The 20,134-nt window shown below is 41.0% G+C and overlaps 1 protein-coding gene across 1 annotated transcript in view; it reads right to left on the minus strand.

The window, feature by feature from the left end:
- epha6 (eph receptor A6) overlaps positions 1–20,134 on the minus strand; it is a gene marked incomplete at both ends in the record, with an annotated part of 290,917 nt that overhangs the window by 135,577 nt on the left and 135,206 nt on the right. Inside the window, one exon of the mRNA XM_080019501.1 lies at positions 15,008–15,343. Within this exon, the coding sequence (XP_079875627.1) occupies positions 15,008–15,343 (336 nt within the window). The remainder of the gene's footprint in view (positions 1–15,007; positions 15,344–20,134) is intronic.

Consider the following 20,134-nt stretch of genomic DNA (forward strand, 5'->3'; position numbering starts at 1 on the left):
GCGTCCATCAATGTTGTACACAGTGCTGTGAATGAACGTGTTCATGTTGTGGAGCATGGTGTTGTATAATGTGCGAAAATGCCAACCATCCACCAACCACCAGGAGAAGAGGTTGACCTACAAGGTATGGCATTCTTGTCAATAATGATGAAGAACTAGTGGATGGCATTGTTCCTAACTCCAACATCAAGGAGATAGGGATGAGTGAAGGTAGTGATGGTGCCGAGATGCTTGTTCCCGTCTGAGAAGACAAACACACATTGAGAGACAATTCAAATTACATGGTTGTAATACTATAATCAAAAATTCTTATCATAAATTAGGAAAAAATTACAAACCTTCTTGAAGACCACAAGATGCTTCTCTGCTTGGGATGCAGACACCTTTCCTGGTCTCTTCCGACCCTGAGCATAGGGTGGAATCAGGTGTAACAGTACACCTGATCAGAGGTCACTGCCCCCATCTGTAACAACACAAGTTTGATGGTAACACAATTTAATTAGGCGGACCACCAACAAAATTCAGTCCATCAGGAATGTCAGCAGAATTTTTACAAAATTCAGAAAATGCAGCAGTTCTATGTTTACAAGAAGCTCCACCACTCTAAAAATCCTTACTTCAGTGCTTTTGAGGTTTTGATCAACATACAGTACCAGTCAAAGGTTTGGATGCACTTTCTTATTCAAATGAATGGGAATGTGTCCAAACTTCTGAATGATGCTGTATACAAAATGTTGTACATTTTTCACAGATACATTAGTTTTATATATCAACCCAGCTTTAAGTATGATGTTGATATTCAATGTAAGTATTTATACATTCTGTCAATATATTACAAGTCTAGGAGTGCATACAATATGAAGTGTATGCTTACAAGCAGCTTACCAAAGTCAAAATCCACTTCAGTTCCATCCTCAGGAGGATCAGATGCCAGCATCAGTTTTTTAAGCTCACTGGTGGATGGAAGCTTTGTTGGATGATCTTTTTCTTGGATGTGGTCAGCCACCTCTCCAGAAGCTTACCTGATACACCCTCTGCAAACATCAGAGCGAAATCCTGTTCAAACTGGGGTGGTGGTGCTGGGTGACAATTTAAGGATTTCACAGCCAACCAAAGTTAATAGGTGCCAGTTGTTTGAGTATCGCTACAATACCCATCTACTGCCTAAAAAAAACGATTCAATTGTCATAACACTGTCAAATTGATGACAGATAATTACCTAGCCTTTGATGTCTTTGATACATGGAAAGTCACACAGTATGTTGCTAGACTTCTGGGGGTCAAGGACCATGTTGCAGTGATAGACAAATGTCAGCTTCATTTTCTTCCTGACTGTGTTCTCATCGGCTGAATGTTTCATCACTGAGATCGTTTCCTTCCACTCATCTTCACTCGGAGCAGTCTCTGGAACAAATTGGGACTTTCGTCTGACAGTTGGTCCTCCAGAAATGTCTTCACCAGATGGTCTTTCTTCGGATGATGCTACACAATATGGGAAAATATCTTATTATCAATACTGATGTGTACATTTCAAAACACTTTCATGAACTTGGATTGGACCTAACTTTTAAGAAAACATTTTTTGTTTATTTATTGGCTGGAGAAACATTATAGTATAGTGTTACCTCCAAAGATGATGTCTGTCTTTAGCAGTGAATCTATTAATAGTTTTAATGCTCAAGGCCACCCAGTGCCACTCTCGCCATCATTATAATGCTCCTTGGAAGGTGAAAGGATAACAAAAACAGACACTTCATTGATAACATTTAAAAGTGAAAAACCATATTATCTGGTAGGATTCCAAATGTTTCTACATAGCATGTACAGTAACATGACCACAACCATTACTATGTGCAACTCACATAGCCATTCTTGGTGTATGAGTCACTGTAGCGTGGCCACAGGAGAATAAGGTCAGAATTTCTCTGGGATAGATTTATTTTACCTGTCTGGGTAAGATCAAGATTCAAGAGGTTATTTATCACATACAGTACATATACATACGTTCATACATGTACTGCAGGATTGAAGAAGAAAGTATTTCTCAGTAATATTAACTGGATTTAACTTAGATTTAAAATGAATATGGAAGCTAGATTGAGAACCCAAGGGCTAACTAAAAACAATTAGCAAATTACCCATTGTTTTCTGTCATTTCAGCTCACAGTATGCTCACCATTTCCTTCTTCTTTCATCCACCGAGGACTTGGTTCGATTGTATTCATTTATAGTACGTTCCCCACCAGGTTTCTTGGTAAGAATGGATTCCACCAACTTAAAACACAATAAAACACTATGAAACACAATGAAAAAGTAATATTTTGACTTAAAGAACATCTTTAAACCATGTAATATATGATCTCTATTTATGCCAGTTTTATCCTCAAAAATAACTGCTTCTTAACATAACTCTTACTTGCTTAGCTTCTGTATCCTGCCTCTGGCATTTTCTGGAAGGGCTATCTGAAATGATGACTGTATCCTGCGAATCCGACGAATCCAGGAATGACGGTTGGCACTGATCAGAAGAGGCTAACATGGAGACAGATTCTAACCATGATTGGAGAAGCAGGAGGAAGAAAAAAACATTACACACAGTTACCTCATAAACCCTAATGAACAACGTATGCTTCACATGAAAAAGAACTAACTTATCCATTAAATAATATAGATTTCAAATTTATTTGAAACAAACTTGTGTCATATTTGATGGTTAGCGCCCCAGTTGAGGGATACTTTACTACAATCCTCAAAAAAATTGTGATTCACACCTTCTGTAAACAGCTGGGACACCAAACTTTGCAAATGCTAGGAAACAGGCATAAAAGCTTGTGTAAATAGAAATGTCATTGGATATCTAGTGATTTCACAATTATCCATTACTCACTAATATTCACTGAATAGAGAGAGCCTTTCGCGTTCTTCGCGACTTTCACAACTGCCATCTCTTCCAGTGAGGCCGCCATGTTGCACCTCCATGGGGTATTCAGTTGGTTGCAATTTGCAACCTCACCGCAAGATGCCACTAAATTCTACACACTGCACATTTAAGATAATTAAAAAGATGAATTACCACTGGTGAGCCATTCAGCATGGTGTCCCCTAATCATCACTGAACACCAGGGAGGTTATCAGACATCAGCAACCAAATGGAATTTGTCATATGGTGGCTGGGCAGTGCAACTGGGAACTGCCGGGCCGACTGGCCCCGAACTTTGCCCGGATCCCGGGAAGAACCCGGCCACCACAAGCCCCGTGTTTGGGGGCCCTACCCCCCGGGAGCGGGCCGCGACCTCCACAGACTTTGAACGGGTAGGGCCTCCAAAATCGGGGTGTGTGGTGGCCAGGACCTGCCCCCGCATCCGCATTCTGACATTATTCTCAGAACTTAATTCTGACCTAAAGTCAGAATTACAACTTCATTCTCAAAAGGTTCTTTCAAATGTATTCTCAAAATTGCAACTTTAATTCTGATTTCTCTTTACTCTTCTGCACCTTAGCCCTTTGAAATTTGGTATTTAAAGATACAAAACCAGCTGGAGTGTATAGTGAACAACAATATAACAACAATACCACTTGTATAAGTATAAGTATATTCTAAAATACTCCTCCTGTTGAATTGCAAATAATTGGTTTAATAAGTGATAAGGAGAAACTTACCGCAGTCTTTCAACACGAAGAAAATGGCGCTGTGAAAATTCTGGTCAGGTTGAATTGGGAAGAAGGTGGGTGGGGCTTTCCAGAGTACTCTTTACACCACATCTTTTAACTAAAAAGGTTTTCACCAACACAAGGGGCAACTTACCCAAGTTGCTGTTGTAATAACTCTGCAAGAGTCTATGTACTTTGACACAGCATATTTTACACTGGGGAATTTACTATGTACCCTGACAAGTAATTAGGTGTGGTGGGGCTGAATTGTCATAGTTAGTTGTAGTGTGGCATGACTCTAGGAGAGAGTTGCCTGGTCTGAAGTCCCTTGTTTTTTTAAACTGTTCAGCATTCCTTTTATATGCTGCTTGCAGGTTTGCTGTACAATTTTTTATTTATTGATTTTATATACCCTTATCGGTCCCACAATGGGGAAAATTTGCAATTTCTCTGCATTTACCCATCCTAGTATATGATGTATCTAGGAGCAGTGGGCGGCCATGTAGAGGTGCTTGGGGAGCAGTTAGGGGGTTAAGTGATTTGCTCAAGGACACAACAGCATGCTACCAGGAGAAGCCTGGGATCAAACCAGCAACATTCTGCTTACTAGATGACCTGCTCTACTGCCTGAGCTACTGCCCCCAATATGCACCAACTATTACCATCACAAATTCCTATAGCTGATGGGAAAGGGGGAAGAAGCCTGTTCTAGTTGACCAAGAAGTTTGGATATATGAACTCATGGAAATGGCCTTCTATGTAATATGCCCGATCTTGCTTTTATTTGATGACCAGACAGCCCTTCTTCCTTTACAGAGGTTGCATTCCCTTTCCATTCAATGTACATTAAATTTCCATCATTCAATCATCATAGAAATCATCAAATGTAAACAAATTATTTATTTTGAAAAGCTCATTTTAAACCACATTGATCTTTTCTATTGCAGATCTCTTTTCTATTACACACCTATCACTTCACAAGATTTCCTTAAGCTTTTCTTTGTTCTTTCCTCAATGTTTTACTTTGTTCAACTCAGGGCGAAAAGTTAATAGACATCTTGTACACTTTTTCAAATGCTGGGCCTTCAAACCCAGGGAGACTGTAACCACGATCAAGGTGTATATATAAATAAGCCTGAATTTAAACTTGATGAAATACACATTAAACCCAACCCAGGTCTTTCAATCCCTCTGTGCATTTTGTCCTGTTTTTACCCTCCCCCCTCATATTGTCTGGTTTTCCTTAATACGACAAATTTACATCTCTACAAACGAGTGGCAGTCTCTATAACATGATGACATATTGAAATATACAAACAACCACACTGGGGACGGATCCTCTCAGCAACATTGAACTGGATCCTACAAAGTAGTTCTGAAGGGCTCTCTGCTGGATAAAACCAGAGAGCTTGGGCTCCTCGCCGTCCAGATACAAGGCAGATTAAACGCTGGCCCGTTGGCACATGTAATAAGTGCTAAATCAACTAAAACGTCAAGGCGTTGAATAGAGTCAACATCAAGAGTGGGGTGTATTACACATTGGTGCGCCACAAAACTTTGCATTTACGTTTTTGCTTTGACAAACCCCTATCTGTCACCAGCAGACCTTTGTAATTACAAAGTGAAATTAAAACCTTAAACAGGATAAGCTTAGCTTGTCTTTATAGTCACAAACACATGCATTTTGTGCAGCAATGGCCGACACACACACACACACACACACACACACACACATGCAATGGAGGCTTTGAAATGTCTCTTCCGCATTTTCCCACTTTGGCTCATCCTTCCTCCGGGGGGCAGGCCAGGAGCGGTGAGCAGCTGACAGCACAGCGGCCGATGACCAACTTCTACATCCATCGCTGGTCAGACGATGTTTCTTGTACATGTTTTTACTGCGGGTTCTTAAGATTTATATATGGAGGAAACCCCATGTGAGTACGGGGAGAACATGCAAACTCCACACATAAAGGCCCCTAATCAGACCACCATTTATTTGAGTCAGCCTCAGGTCAGTGTGTGGGCTACCGCCAGTAGGCTTCATGGTGGATTTGTTAATTAAAGTAAATTTAGTATGTAATTCTAGCCCTCATAAGAAAACCACAAGTCACCATAAAGAAAAGTTTATCACACTACTGTTAAATTTGAAAATGTGTTGGTAGTTTTTGTATGGCTTGTGCTTGGCATAAGATTGGGCAACTCAGACTGTGGAGTGGGAGGTTCAAGTGAACCAATATGTTATTTTTCAAGGTCGAGAATGATTTGGTTCATTATTAATTACAATGGAAGAGGAATGGGAGGTAAAGCGACATGCGTAATGAATAATCCCATACAAATAAAATTGCAAGCAGCAACTGTGGGCTCTCACAGCCCTAGACTTCAGGTCACTCAAGCTTAAAATAAACAAAAGCCCACTTCATGATATTTGTCTGCAGAAAAAAATACAACTGGTGTATAGGCAACTTTAAAAAAATCATAAAGAAATCATCAATGTCTCTGCTTAATCTGGGGTCAGAAGGACTGCAAAGGTTTTTTGCAAACTCTAAAAGTGAAGGAGGGTGGTATGATGCTTTTTAGGCCCTGTCCACAGTTATACGGATATTTCTGAAAACATAGTATTTGTGACCCACCGCAGCCAAACCTGCTCCCTTGCGCATTTCTAAAATAGCCAGGAGCAGCCAAATAAGTTGAAAAAACCTTTCTAGAAGGAATATTCGATTCCTTCCTTTGGTTCCTTCGGTTCCTTTTTTTTTTTTTTTTTTTATCTCTCAACGTATTTTCAAAACCGAGTTTGATTTATAAATAGTAGAAAAATGTTAAACCGTGGAGTTAAATATTCCTGTTAGTAACATGGGGAAACACAGTTCACTTACCGAGACACTGAATAGCGCTGAACAACGCTGATCGATCGTTTCCTATTCAGCGACTGTCCAGGTGAAGATCATTCCTCCATATTCCATATGATGTGAAGTCACAACATGAAAGCGTTTTGATAGAGTTCAACCTTTAAATCGTACTACTTTTACACACACACTGAGACATTATTGTGTAGGGGGCGTATACCAACGAAGAAGTAATGCTGACATCACTTGCGTAAACAAGACGAGGATCCTTCGGTTTCTCTTGTCTGTGAAAACTTTTATTTCCATGTTGTTATGGATTATGAGAAGCGGCTGGTGGAAGCTCAAAATCATGATAGTCATGAACGATGATAGTCAGTTCTCCGACAGCGATACTGGATCTGATACCAGCGTTATCCCGGACTTGGAGAACATTTAAAACAGCGGATTTAAACCTGAATGTGACGATGAAACTGAATATTTTCAAGAACCACCAGAGGAGACCGACGACACGCCCGTTGTTGTTACAACGGAAGAAGTTGATGATGTGATGAAGTCCATTGAGGTTTGTGAAGCAGATTATGAACAAGTAGCAATGTACAAGATTCTAATGTTTACCTGCAAGTGCAGCCAGGGGCGAAAAGAAAATGAAGAGGCCCCAAACAGGCTCTCAGAGTGTAGCTGGGTTAGGTTTGGGGTTAGCCCGCATAATAACTCCAATGTGAAACTATTTTGATAGAATTCAATCTTCAAACCGTATTTTTCTACTTTTACACACACACAGCCATTGTTGTGAAACCGCGAAAAAGAAGAACCCTTCGTGTCACGCACCTAGGTCACTTCCATAAACACGGGGGTGTTTCGGTCTCACTTGTCCGTCAAAACTTTCTTCTCCGTATCGTTATGGATTACGCATTTCAAACAGCGGATTTCAAACTTAATGTGACGATGAAACGGAATACTTTCAAGAACCACCGGAGGAGACCGATGATACGTCCGTTGTTGTTACAACAGAAGAAGTCGATGACGTGATGAAGTCCGTTGAGGTTGGTGACAGATTTTCAGATCTAAAGATTTTGAGACTCATAATGTTGAAAGACTCTACATTTTGTTGTGTTGTCCGTACTTTTAAACTCCACTTTCACAAAACATGTATATTCTCACTGTTAAATTAAAGCTTTTTTTTTTTAAACAAAATTAGTTGTGTTGTTGAGCTGTTCGTGATTGGCCCATTCAGAAGAATGTTAATTAGCCATGAGGCTTTGCTTGTCCGCCAACCCCATTTGCATTCTGGTCATTAACAAGTCATAGCTTTAAAAATATTTGCTTGATTTGCACAAGTGATCCCTTGCTGGAAGCCCTGATTCTCCATTTCCAAATGATGCAAAAAAAGAAAAGAACTCGAAAGCCGCCAAATGACCCTAAAGTACACGGTGGGTCACATATTATTGACAGTCTCTACAATTTGCTGTGTTGTCCGCACTTTTAAACTCCTAAATGATTCCACTTTTAGAAAACATGTATATTCTCATTGTTAAATAAAAAAAATGCAATAAATATGCAGAAATTGCCCCATTTAGCAGGGTGTCAAGTGGCCATGTGACAAGTAGCCATGTGGCTTTGTTGGTCCTCCAATACATTTGCATTCTGGGATCTGGCTGAATGAAACTTTGAAGGTGATCATCTCAGAAAAACAGTTTTCCACACCCTTGTCATTAACAAGTCATGGGTTTAAAAAGATTTGCTTGATTTGCACGAGTGACACCTTGTTTTGAAGCTCTGACTTTTTAACTATCAAATGATGCAAACAAAAAAAAAGTCAAAAGCCACCAAATGTACCTAAAGTATGTGGTGGTCACATTTTCTCTGCATTTTGGCCTCCCATCCACACAAAAATGGCATTAGATCACTGGAAACAAAGTTATTTTTCTAAACTCAGTTTTTCTGTGTATTCGTGGAGACAGGTAAAACGGAGCTTCTTGAATATGCCGACGTCAGGACCTCAACTTTACATGTGTGTGGAACCTATGAGCACCATTGCATTGTTGACGTCCCTAGAGTATTGTGTATAAAAATTATGAAGAAGTTCAATAGGTACGCTCCGAATGATTTTCTGAGGTGTTTGACATTGAGTTTTATGATGCCCCCCTACTAGCCTGGCATGCTTATGTGACATTTTATGATAATAGGTAACTGCAGCTTATCTACATTCAGAAAAAATAGTGCCCACTTTTAAGCTATTGAGACCAAACTTTACACACATCCTCAAAACTTCTCGTTAATTCTCAATGCCTCCTTGTATCGGTACATTCGGCATAAGGTGGGAGTAGCTTCTCTATGAGAATTGCTATATTGCTATATGAAAATCTCTATCTTTATCACTCTGACTATTCACTCTCTGCCTCTTTATTCGTCTCTCATTCTCAGTCTCTGTCCTACACACAATTCAGTCACCTTTTACTTGCCTTCCCTCATATGATTTTTCTTATCTCGTATCTCCCCCTCTAATAACTCTTCAACTGCCCCCTTAATAATCAATCACCCCATCATTGTTATAGATTCCCTGTCCCCCTCCCCTTTCACATCTTTCATCCCTGTCACTCCATCCTGCCTCTGTGCACGCTTGTAAGATCTCTCTCGCTCTCAATTGGACACTTTCAATTAAGTTCAGTTTTCAGTTCAAAAAACTCTATTGGCAAGATTGATTTACAGACACCATTGCCAGAGCAGTTGAAAAAGAACAACAACCGATAACTCTCTCTTTAACTTTGTGTTTTTTCAAATAAAGAAACATGCTTAATTGACATTTGAATTTATGACTTTTTAATTGACTTTCCTGCCACAACCTGCTATTCCGCTAGGCTTCCCATCATCTTTTGTTGTATGGCATGTGCGCATAAATAGCAGCTTAACTTTTGGGGCGGTGTCTGCTGTTGGGAAACAAAGGCACGCTAACTAGGCGATGCTGTACAATACACACCATGAGCATCAATATCCATCGAAGCACCTTCAAGTCTGCCAACAGGTGCCAACCAAAGGAACAATGTTGTAGCAAAGGACAGGAAACAGGGTGCACACAGATGAAGGAAAGCAAAGTTATCTCATGCGACTCAAACCCTTGAATACCGTGTAGCTGAACCAACGACAAAAAATTGTAAAACTTGTAAGCCCACACATCGGCTTTTACTCGGAGCGCAGCTGCTATATTTATAGCAACTGCGGTGCGTAGCTGAGTATTTATAGTGCATGTAGACGAAAACAAGCAGTTTCTCATAAGGAAATTATGCAGAACACAGAAAGGGGCTGAGTACAAACCAAAGTGACTTTTGAGAGAAATTCCTGAGAAATTACCTATGTACCCAGGTTATTAGTCTATTATTCTAATCCTGCATCTGGTTAAACCAAAGCTTGGGCCATATCACGTGATTTTCAAGGCCCATTTGGCAACAAATTGAGATAGGGCTAAATCGTGGTAGTAGGGTAGTCCGGGATCTGTCTGTGAGTGAAAGACTCAAATTTGTCTGAATATGATCCCAATCGGCCTGGTCACAATTGAATCAAACATTTTTGATTTTATCGGGGCTAGTCTTTCCAAAATCATTTGGTGTGTGCCAAAGTCTCAAATTGTAACAGCAATTTTCAACAGCCAATGAGATTGTGCAACTGCACGATGGCGAAGCCAAAGAAAGCTGTAAGCGGGTGAGTGTGGACTTCTGAAATGGAGGAGTGACTTGTGGAATTGTAGCAGACTAATACGTGTCTGGCGTAAATGCAGCCAAATGAAGTGCAAAAGACCTGATAAAATGAACTTTTATTGTTTCCACCGCTGAGCAGTGCCCATCTGGTATACGCCCCGAAACAAAAAAAATAAAACAAAATGCTTGTTTCAAATTTGAGGAAGTCTGGCAGATCAGTGCAGAGCCACGCTTCCCATAGCCAGGCGCAGGAGCATCTATAGTATTGTAATCCATCCATAATTTCCCCAGACCTTTTCCTTATTCCAGTGTTTATTCTAGGCCAAGTCACTTCCACCTACTTTTTCCTCACATCTTCTTGAATCTATAAGCATGTTGTTCGTGTTCACATTGAAGCGAGATTAGCCCACTCCAATGACGATGATGCACGGGAGGGAGTGGGATTGGGCAAGAAAATTATCACAGGCCTAACTGACTGTTTGGCTGTTTAGATCTTGTTTAGTTGTACTGCACCACTATGTTAGTGGTACAGGTTTCCTTTCTGCCTTTCTAAATATGAAAGGACACACAAACACAAAGTTTTTCTGTGTTTTGGTTCAGCTGGATGTATGTGCAGGGGTTATTTGTGTATGGTTAGACAGAGCTTTGAGGGGAAATTTGTCACCCACTAAAATACTACAGTTTGTGTTGACACTTATCACTGCTGTCCAAACAGACATACTTTTATTTCACTACTGCCCCTCTGCCTTGACTAAATTTATTGATGTTTTCTTGAAATCTTGATTATACTATGGTTGGGTTTTTTTAAATAAGCATAAACATGGTTACAGCAGTAAAACTAGGAGTGGTCCGTCTCTAAATCCCACTATCGCACTTCAATCGTGGGATAGTGGGTGCACACAAGTAATCCCCAAAATTCTCTCTGTTTTAAAAAAAAAAGGTTGGTCTTTGACATGTACTGAGCCACCTGTGTCTGACAGGTGATCAGCTAACTGGCTCTAAAAAAGAGAAATGCTCAACAAAGTGGAGAAACACACCCTGATGTAATGATCATGTGTCCACCATAACATTGAATACAATCCACATCATAGACTGAGAATGCATGTGTTACCATGTGTATGCATGTGTTCCGTACCAGCTCGTTGTCATTATTTCGTCCACTCTCACATTTATTTTTCCTGCTTTCAGCGTTTCTAAACCACTCGCGAACAATTTGTTTGTTGTGAATGAATCTAAACTAATGACTCATGAGTTGGGAATCACTCCATCAAACTTCAACCAGACAGAGCCTGAACTGAGTCAAACTTTTCATTACTCGACAGTTCTGCTTGAACATGCTTCATTTTTTCAACCAGTGGAATTAATTTATCCAAATTTAGGGTCTGAAAAATGTATTACAGTTCAGGCATCACTCGATAATTTGTGTAATGTATGCAGCACAATGTTTTAATACGCTCATATGCAGAAAGACATGTAGAGCTTGGGGCTAGTAAGAAATTACATAATCCTGTCCAATCAGTTTGGACAGGATTTTTATGCTTTTTCACTCTCAGTATCTAGGTTGATGGTTTGATAGCTATTGACATGGACTTTTTTTTCCTCAAAAATATATTTTGAGCATTTATTCAGGCTTGAATTATTCAGCTGGAGAGCATAAATGTTCGAGAATGAAGAGAATAAAATATATTAATATAGCACTTAACTACAGAACACTGAATCACTGGAACATTTAAGGTAATTAATGACATATCTTGTGCTGGTAGTCCATCTTCATAAAAGCGAAGCTAACATCTGTTTTATAGACTGCAGTTAAAACAAGGGGAGACTATAACAACGTTTACTTCCAGCTTGGAAAACTGTGGGACCGTTGCTCCCGGCAGGGCCCACTGCTCAGGTGTGAAATGCGGCAGATGTCGCACACTGGAGTCTGTGCATACAGTTTTAGCCAGCTGAAATAAGCACAGCAAGGAGGCATACAGGCCAGGAATGGCACAGCAACTCTCTGCAAAACATTTATATATTCTTTGTCCCGAGTTTCATTCGGAGGCAAGAGGGAATGTGTTTCCAGAGCTATTTCAATGTTTTTCCGACTGCACTCCATGATGCAAATCATTGACTGCGCTGTCACTAGCATACATTTTGACAGTGATTTTAGCACCAACAGGATAAGGTTACTTTGATGTACTGCTCATCTTATAACATACATCGTGAAATTGATGTATGGTTATCCAAGTTAACCAAGCATTCACTATTTCCTACAAAACTACATATGTGACCCACCGCATACTTTAGGGTCATTTGGTGGCTTTCGAGTTGTTGTTTTTTTTGCATCATTTGAAAGTGGAGAATCAGAGCTTCCAAACAAGGTGTCACTTGTGCAAATCAAGCAAATATTTTTAAAACCAAATGGCAAACCATGTTTCTGAGATAATCACCTCCAAAGTTTTACCCACACCAGGTTCATTCAGCCAGCTCCCAGGATGCAAATGGGGTTGGCGGACAAACAAAGCCTCATGGCTTCTTAACATACTGCTGAATGGGCCAATCACAAACAGCTCAACAACACACAACTAATTTTGTTTTTAAAAAAGCTTTTATTTAACAGTAACAAAAAACATAAAAGTGGATTTTGGAGTTTAAAAGTACGGACAACACAACAAAATGTAGAGTCTATCAATATTATGAGTCTCCTCCGGTGGTTATTGAAAATATTCCGTTTCATTGTCACATTAAGTTTGAAATCCGCTGTTTGAAATGTTCTTCAAGTCCGGAGTTATATCAGATACAGCGTTGCTGTCGTTCTCCGCGTCACTGTTGGAGAACTAACTATCATCGCGGAAAATGACGTCAGTATGCGCTGCTAGCACTGACTTGGACTTATCACACTGGTCAGATAAAAGTCTGAAATATGATTCAGAGCTTCGGGCCCTGCTTCGCATTATCCACAACGATACGGAGAAGAACGTTTTTCCTGACAAGTGAGATGGAAACACCCCCGTGCAGCGCTTTAACAGTCTGTTTACGGAAGTGATGTAGGTGCGTGATGCGAGGGGTTTTTCTTCTTCACCGTTTCACAACAATGGCTACATGTGTGTAAAAGTAGTACAATTTAAAGGTTGAATTCTATCAAAACGGTTTCACATTGTGACTTGACATCACATGGAATATGGATGAATGATCTGCACCTGGATACTCGCTTTAAAGGAAACGATCAGTGCTGTTCAGGGTCCCGGTAAGTGCACTGCGTTTCCCCATGTAATCTAACGGGAACATTTAACTTCACATTTTTCTACTATTTATAAATCTAACTCGGTTTTGAGGTTTTTTCAACTTATTTGGCTGCTCCTGGCGGTTTTAGAAATGCGCAAGATGGCGGCTTTTGCTGTGGTGGGACATATATTGTGAAATTTTTCACCTTCAATGGTTAATTGAGTCCTTCATTTTTCAACCTTTTAACTTTTCATTGTATTCACAATTGGAGTCTGTTTGTTAATGAACCTAGCTGGATTGCTTTGTGAGTTTAGAGTTCATTGTTTATCCTGCACACACCAGCTTCTGGCTTGAATACAGAGCATTTTATTGCTGGAATGAGTAAAAACTGTAAACTGTACATTGCATTTTTTTTAGCACCGGCTATAAACAGGAGGAAGGCAATGGCGATTGCTCTCCATCGACTCCTAAGGATTAGGCAGGGACGGCAATGGTGGGTTCATCCTATTTACCAGAGGAGGGGGATGCAAGGAAATTTTCACAAAGTGTATACTGTATGTACAGTTATTGAGCTGTTTCTGTCATAATGTGTTTTCTGATTACTTTTTTTTTTATCAGTTATTTGTGGTTTGATTATCAATTGAAGAAAAAAATGTAATGGATATGTTCTTGTAGATTTGTAAAAACATGTTAATAGCTTAATAATACCTTGTACATAAGTTAACGGATTTCTCATGACTTGACATAGAGCCCACACATAGTTGACTCCAAACAATAAGGAGACCACGCCCCTTCATGTTCCTCATCCCCCTTTCCACTCTCCTCCAAGATGGCGACAGGTACAGTATACCGTAAAATTACTTCCCAAGCATGAAGTAAAATGTAATGTCTATTCCTGGGAGCGATATTTGTTATCCTGCTCGATGATATTTGGAGAAAATGTATTTGTTTGTTAATTAAACTCTGGAATGTACGTTAGGACCGTCACATCAGCTTGTATAGCATATGTGGTTGATGCATACGTAGCTTGGTGATTAAATATTTTCACTAAATACATCTTTTGAATGGATATCTATTGGGAATGGCGCTCCAGTTGATGCGCACAACCCAGAAAAATAGAAACAATGGAAGGGGTCTAGCAGCCTCGCAGTGTGAGGCACGTTGCATGACACATCATTGTGCACCTGACAGAGCCGATGTGGATTGAAACATTGATTAACATTAGGGGTAAACTTTTGACAACAAGTTTATTCATTGAATCATCTTCACCTCAGAATTTCTGTTTGAGTAGTCCCTACTTTCAGATTCACTCCCCAATATTAGAGAGTTAGTAGCCCAGTGTTGGTGAGAATCAGATTTCTTTATCACTGGTTGCCAGAGGGTTGCTAATGCATAATATATTCAATTACTAATCACATCCCCATGTTTGTGTTTGGAGAAAAAATTAGGGGGAATGCAAAAAGGGAAATTTGCTGGTTATGGAATTTGGGGGAATGTTCAATGTGTTAATTTAACAGAGTTGACGATGGAATGCAAAGACGTTCCAAACCGTTTCTTGCCTTAAGAGGCAGTTTGAAGCAATCTTCAGTGGAAAAACTTCAAATCACTCACCACCCTGGTCTGTGCTGATGGTTATGGCGGCCACCGGGCGCGGGAAGTAGCTCATGTCCGACACGCCGTTGAGTGACTCGATCTCAAAGGTATAGTTGGCGTGGGCAGAGAAATCCAGGACAGCAACCATGGCATTGGTGAGGCCCAGTGGCCGCGGCAGGAAGCGCAGCTCCTCCTCACACAGCTGGCAGCGGCCGGGCTCAGGTCCGCAGCGCTTGCAGAGGACGTTGTAGGTGAGGTCCCGCCGCCCTCCCATGTCGCTGGGGGGGGACCACTCCAGCATGAGGCAGGTGTCGTTGATGTTGAACACCAGGTTGCGGGGAGGGGAAGGGGGGCCTGCCGGGAAGGGGGGGTGGGTTAGATCAGATCAGACAGACACTTCAAAGCGACTGAACTTTGCATTTTTCTTATTTTTATTCTATTGTTTTGTGTTATTACTGCTTATTGTTTTGTCAATTCCCCTCTGGGGATGAGGGGATGAGGTATCAATCAATCTATCTATCTATCTATCTATCTATCTATCTATCTATCTATCTATCTATCTATCTATCTATCTATCTATCTATCTATCTATCTATCTATCTATCTTTCCAGAATTCTACACAGCGTTCTAAATTATTATGCAAATTGGTGTGTCATATACATTCCATTTTTTGTTTTTCAATTAAACTCATGGATGGTATTGTGTCTCAGGGCTCTTTGGATCACTGAAATCAATCTCAGACCTGTGATAATTAGTTTGCCAGGTGAGCCCAATTAAAGGAAAACTACTTCAGGAGGACGTTCCACATTATTAAGCAGGCCACAGGTTTCAAGCAATGTGGGAAAGAAAAAGGATCTCTCTGCTGTCGAAAAGCGTCAAATAGTGCAATGCCTTGGATAAGGTATGAAAACATTAGATATTTCACAAAAACTTAAGCGTGATCCTGTACTGTGAAGAGATTTGTGGCTGATTCAGAGCACAGACGGGTTCGTGCAGATGAAGGCATAATGAGGAAGGTTTTTGCCAGACAAATTCATCGGATTAAGAGAGCAGCTGCTAAAATGCCATTACAAAGCAGCAAACAGGTATTTGAAGCTGCTGGTGCCTCTGGAGTCCCGTGAACCTCAAGGTAAAGGATCCTCCAGAGGCTTGCAGTTGTGCATAAACCTTTAATTCATTTAATTTCAATTAATTTTTTATTTAAAAAAATAAATTGGGCCACCCCTAACCAATGCTCACAAGCAAAAACGGTTGCAGTGGACCCAGAAATACATGAAGACTAATTCTCAAATAGTCTTGTTTCCTGATAAGTGTCGTGTTTTGGGCCGGAATCATGGGGAGAGAGCCGGTAGGCCCCTTTAGGGTCCCTGAAGGTGTGAAAATGACCTCGGCAAAGTATATAGAGTTTCTTCCATGGTACAAAAAGAAGAACCGCAAAATCATCTTCATGCATGACAACGCACCATCTCATGATGCAAAGAATACCTCTGTGTCATTGGCTGCTATGGGCATAAAATTAGAGAAACTCATGGTGTGGCCCCCATCCTCCCCTGACCTCAACCCTATTGAGCACCTTTGGAGCATCCTCAAGCAAAAGATCTATGAGGGTTGGAGGCAGTTCACATCAAAACAGCAGCTCTAGGAGGCTATTCTGACATCTTCTGACATCCTGCAAAGAAATTCAAGCAGAAACTCTCCAAAAACTCACAAGTTCAATGTATGCAAGAATTGTGAAGGTGATACCAAAGAAGGCTCCTATGTTAACATGTAACTTGGCCTGTTAAGATGTTTTTGATTGAAATAGCTTTTGATTTCAGTAAATATGACCTCCTAATGCTGCAAATTCAACAAATGACCATTTTCAGTTTTTTACAACCTATAAAATGTTTTGAAACTCTGTTGTGCATTATAATTTGGAACAGTGCATTTTGAGTTTTTTATTTTTGAAAAAACTACTGTTATCATTGGGAGGTTTGTTCAATAACATTCAAATTATGTCCTGACGGTGGATGACTTAAAAATTATGATGACTGTAATTTGCGTCGACTATTTAGGAAAATCTGAGAAAAATATAATTTGTATAATAATTTGGAACACGGTGTATTTGTTGTTGTAAATTGTTTTTATTTTTAATCTTTTTTGATATTCAGTTTTGTAGTACGACAACAATTGACACACAAAAAAACACAAAACATTCTATTTTGCTTTCATTGTCGTATACTTATAGTAGCACCACACTGTAAACACTCTTTCTGTTTGAAGAGTCTAGATATTTTTGTACATTATGCATATAAATGTGTGTGTGTGTGTGTGTGGGTGTGTGTGTGTGTGTGTGTGTGTATGTGTGTGTGTGTGTGTGTGTGCATGCAAGGGAGCCAGCTGTCAGCAGGGTGGTGGTAAGATGCCTATGGGATGTGAAAATCCCTTTTCTGCCAAGATCACTGTTTTCCTGGACATTACTACACACTTCCTCTTTCCACAAGCCCTTCACCTCCTCCTCCTCGTCTCTCCGGCTTACTTTCTTTCTCCTCCCTACCCCTCTTCTGTCTTCTTCCCTTGCCTCTCTCTCTCATTTTTTCTTCCTCGTCAAAATGTCATTGTCTCGCAGCTCTCCTCCGCTTCTGTCAGTGGATGCCCATTCTCTCTCTCTCTCTCTCTCTCTCTCTCTCTCTCTCACCTTCTCTCTCTCTTTCACGCCTTTATATCAATCTCCTCCTCTGTTCTCCCCTTAGGAGAGAATGCGACCCCTTCCGTCCCCCACACCCACCCACAGAGCCACCCTGCTACCATCAATCAGCTCCCATTTTCTTCCCTGAGGAGATTGGTATCAGTGCCCTCCCTCCACTCACTCTCTCTCTCTCTCTCTCTCTCTCTCTCTCACACTTTCTCTTCATCTCTCTGTCACTCTCTGTCCATCCCTTTCCACCACGGCACCTTGACTTGCCTAAAAAAAACCCATGATTGAACATAAACATGATTGAGTGGTTTCTCAATAGTGGAGTGTTCAGTGTGGTTGTGCTGTGAACACTTAAAAATGATGGGAACCAACATTTAAATAAGGCCTGGGTTGAAAAATATCCAACAAGTCATTCAGCAAGCCAAAACATCTGTTTTTGTTCATAAGATTTTTCCGATTTGTGAACATGTCATTTATACCTGTTCATACATTTGTTTTACACAAATAATTGGAAGACAGTAGTGTTACCTGAAAGGAAATCATGCCGACTGTAGAAAAAAAAAAGCTGATAATCACTTTAGTAGATGGATATAGTGAAATATAGTTTTAAATGCAGTTGGTAGTATTTAAAACAACAAACATCAAATTGTTATTGCTTATAAACATTACTGCTTATGCAGCAGCACTTTTGCGATGCTAGAACAGGGGTGGGCAAACCTTTTGGCTCGAGGGCCACATTTAGTTTTTAAAATTTACCAGCGGGCCAGACCATTAGTAGATGACGTGAAATATATGTGAAATCTATTTCTTCTTATCCCATTTTTTAATCAATAAATTCATTTTTAAATAAAAAATACAACAACTCACCATTGATGGATTAAATGAAAGGGCTGGTCGCCCTTTTTTGCCAGCGCATCAAAATCTGGTGCCATTTTCATTGTGGAAATTCGTAGGACAGTGGTCAGGTGTTGATCACTAAGCTGGGCTCTGTTGTGTGTTTTGTTTCTCGAGAAACGAGAAAGCCTCTTTATAACAAACGCCGATGCAATCTGGGTCACCTCAGGTCTGTGCAGCAAACATCATCTGCAAAGACGTCCTTCTCTGTTGGCTTGTGGAACTGTCGATCTGCAGTTAACGGGGCCGACTTTATTTCTGGTTATGCTAACCATCTCTCCTTGGAGCTCCTTGCTCTCACTGAGACGTGGATTAAACCTGAAAATAGTGCAACCCCGGCTGCGCTTTCCACAAACTAATCATTCTCCCACACCTCCCGACCATCTGGCCGTGGTGGTGGGACTGCCCTGCTATTTTCCAACACATGGAAATTTAATCCACTGCCGCCTTTAAACAACTTTTTCTCCTTTGAATATCATGGTGACTACTCCGGTAAAAGCCTATGTGGTCGTCATCTACCGTCCACCAGGACAACTAGGTGACTTCCTACACGAGCTTGACACCCTGCTGTCATCAATTCCTGAGCATGAGTGTCCTATGCTTGTCCTCGGTGACATGAACATCCACTTGGACAGTGCGAGCTCGGTTGACTTCTTGTCTTTGGTTTGCTCATTCGACCTAAGACAGGTCCTGACTCCACCGACTCACAAGCTTGATCTCATTCTTGCTCAGAGCTGCACCACAGACAACCTAATGGTCACCCCTCTCCATCTCTTCACCCCTCTCACTTCTTCATCCGCTTCAATGTTCAGCTTGCAGAACAACCCTCTACCTCCCCACCCATGGTTTCCATCCGCCGCAATCTCCGCAACCTGTCTCCCACCCACTACTCCTCTGTGCTCTCCTCTTCTCTTCCGCCTCACAGCACTTTCTCCCCTCTACAGGTTAACGATGCCACAGATTCTCTCTGCTCTACCTAGAGCTCATGTCTGGAGAGCCTGTGTCCACTATCCACCAGACCTGCTCGATCAACCCAGTCGCACACGTGGCTGAGTGACACCCTCCGGACATCGCGCACTGACCTCAGAGCAGCCGAGAGGAAATGGCACAAATCCAAAGCGACTGAAGATCTTGCAAGCTCCCAGACACTGCTGTCCTCCTTCTCTTCCAGCATCACTGCTACTGAGAAGGCTTTCTTCAACAACAGGATCAACGGTGCTACGGACACAGGTAAGTTATTCTTCACCTTTATGTCTCTGCTCTACCCTCTACCACCTCCTCAAGCTACCAACCTCACTCCTGATAGCTTTGCCTCCTTTTTTACTGACAAAGTGACAGCTATCAGCAGCCAATTCTCCAAACAACTGACTCACAACCTGTCTACTCCGGCTCAAGGCTCATTGTTCCCTGGTTTTACCGCTCTCGCTGAGAGTGAGGTATCTAAACTACTAACATGTAGCCGTCCTACTACCTATCCACGAGATCCGATCCCATCTAACCTCCTTCAAGCCATATCACCGACTGTCACCGCGGCAATCACACATTTGATTAATTCGTCACTCACTTCTGGCAC

The sequence above is a fragment of the Zeus faber genome (genome assembly GCF_960531495.2).
Source record: "Zeus faber genome assembly, chromosome: 18".
NCBI lineage: Eukaryota > Metazoa > Chordata > Actinopteri > Zeiformes > Zeidae > Zeus > Zeus faber.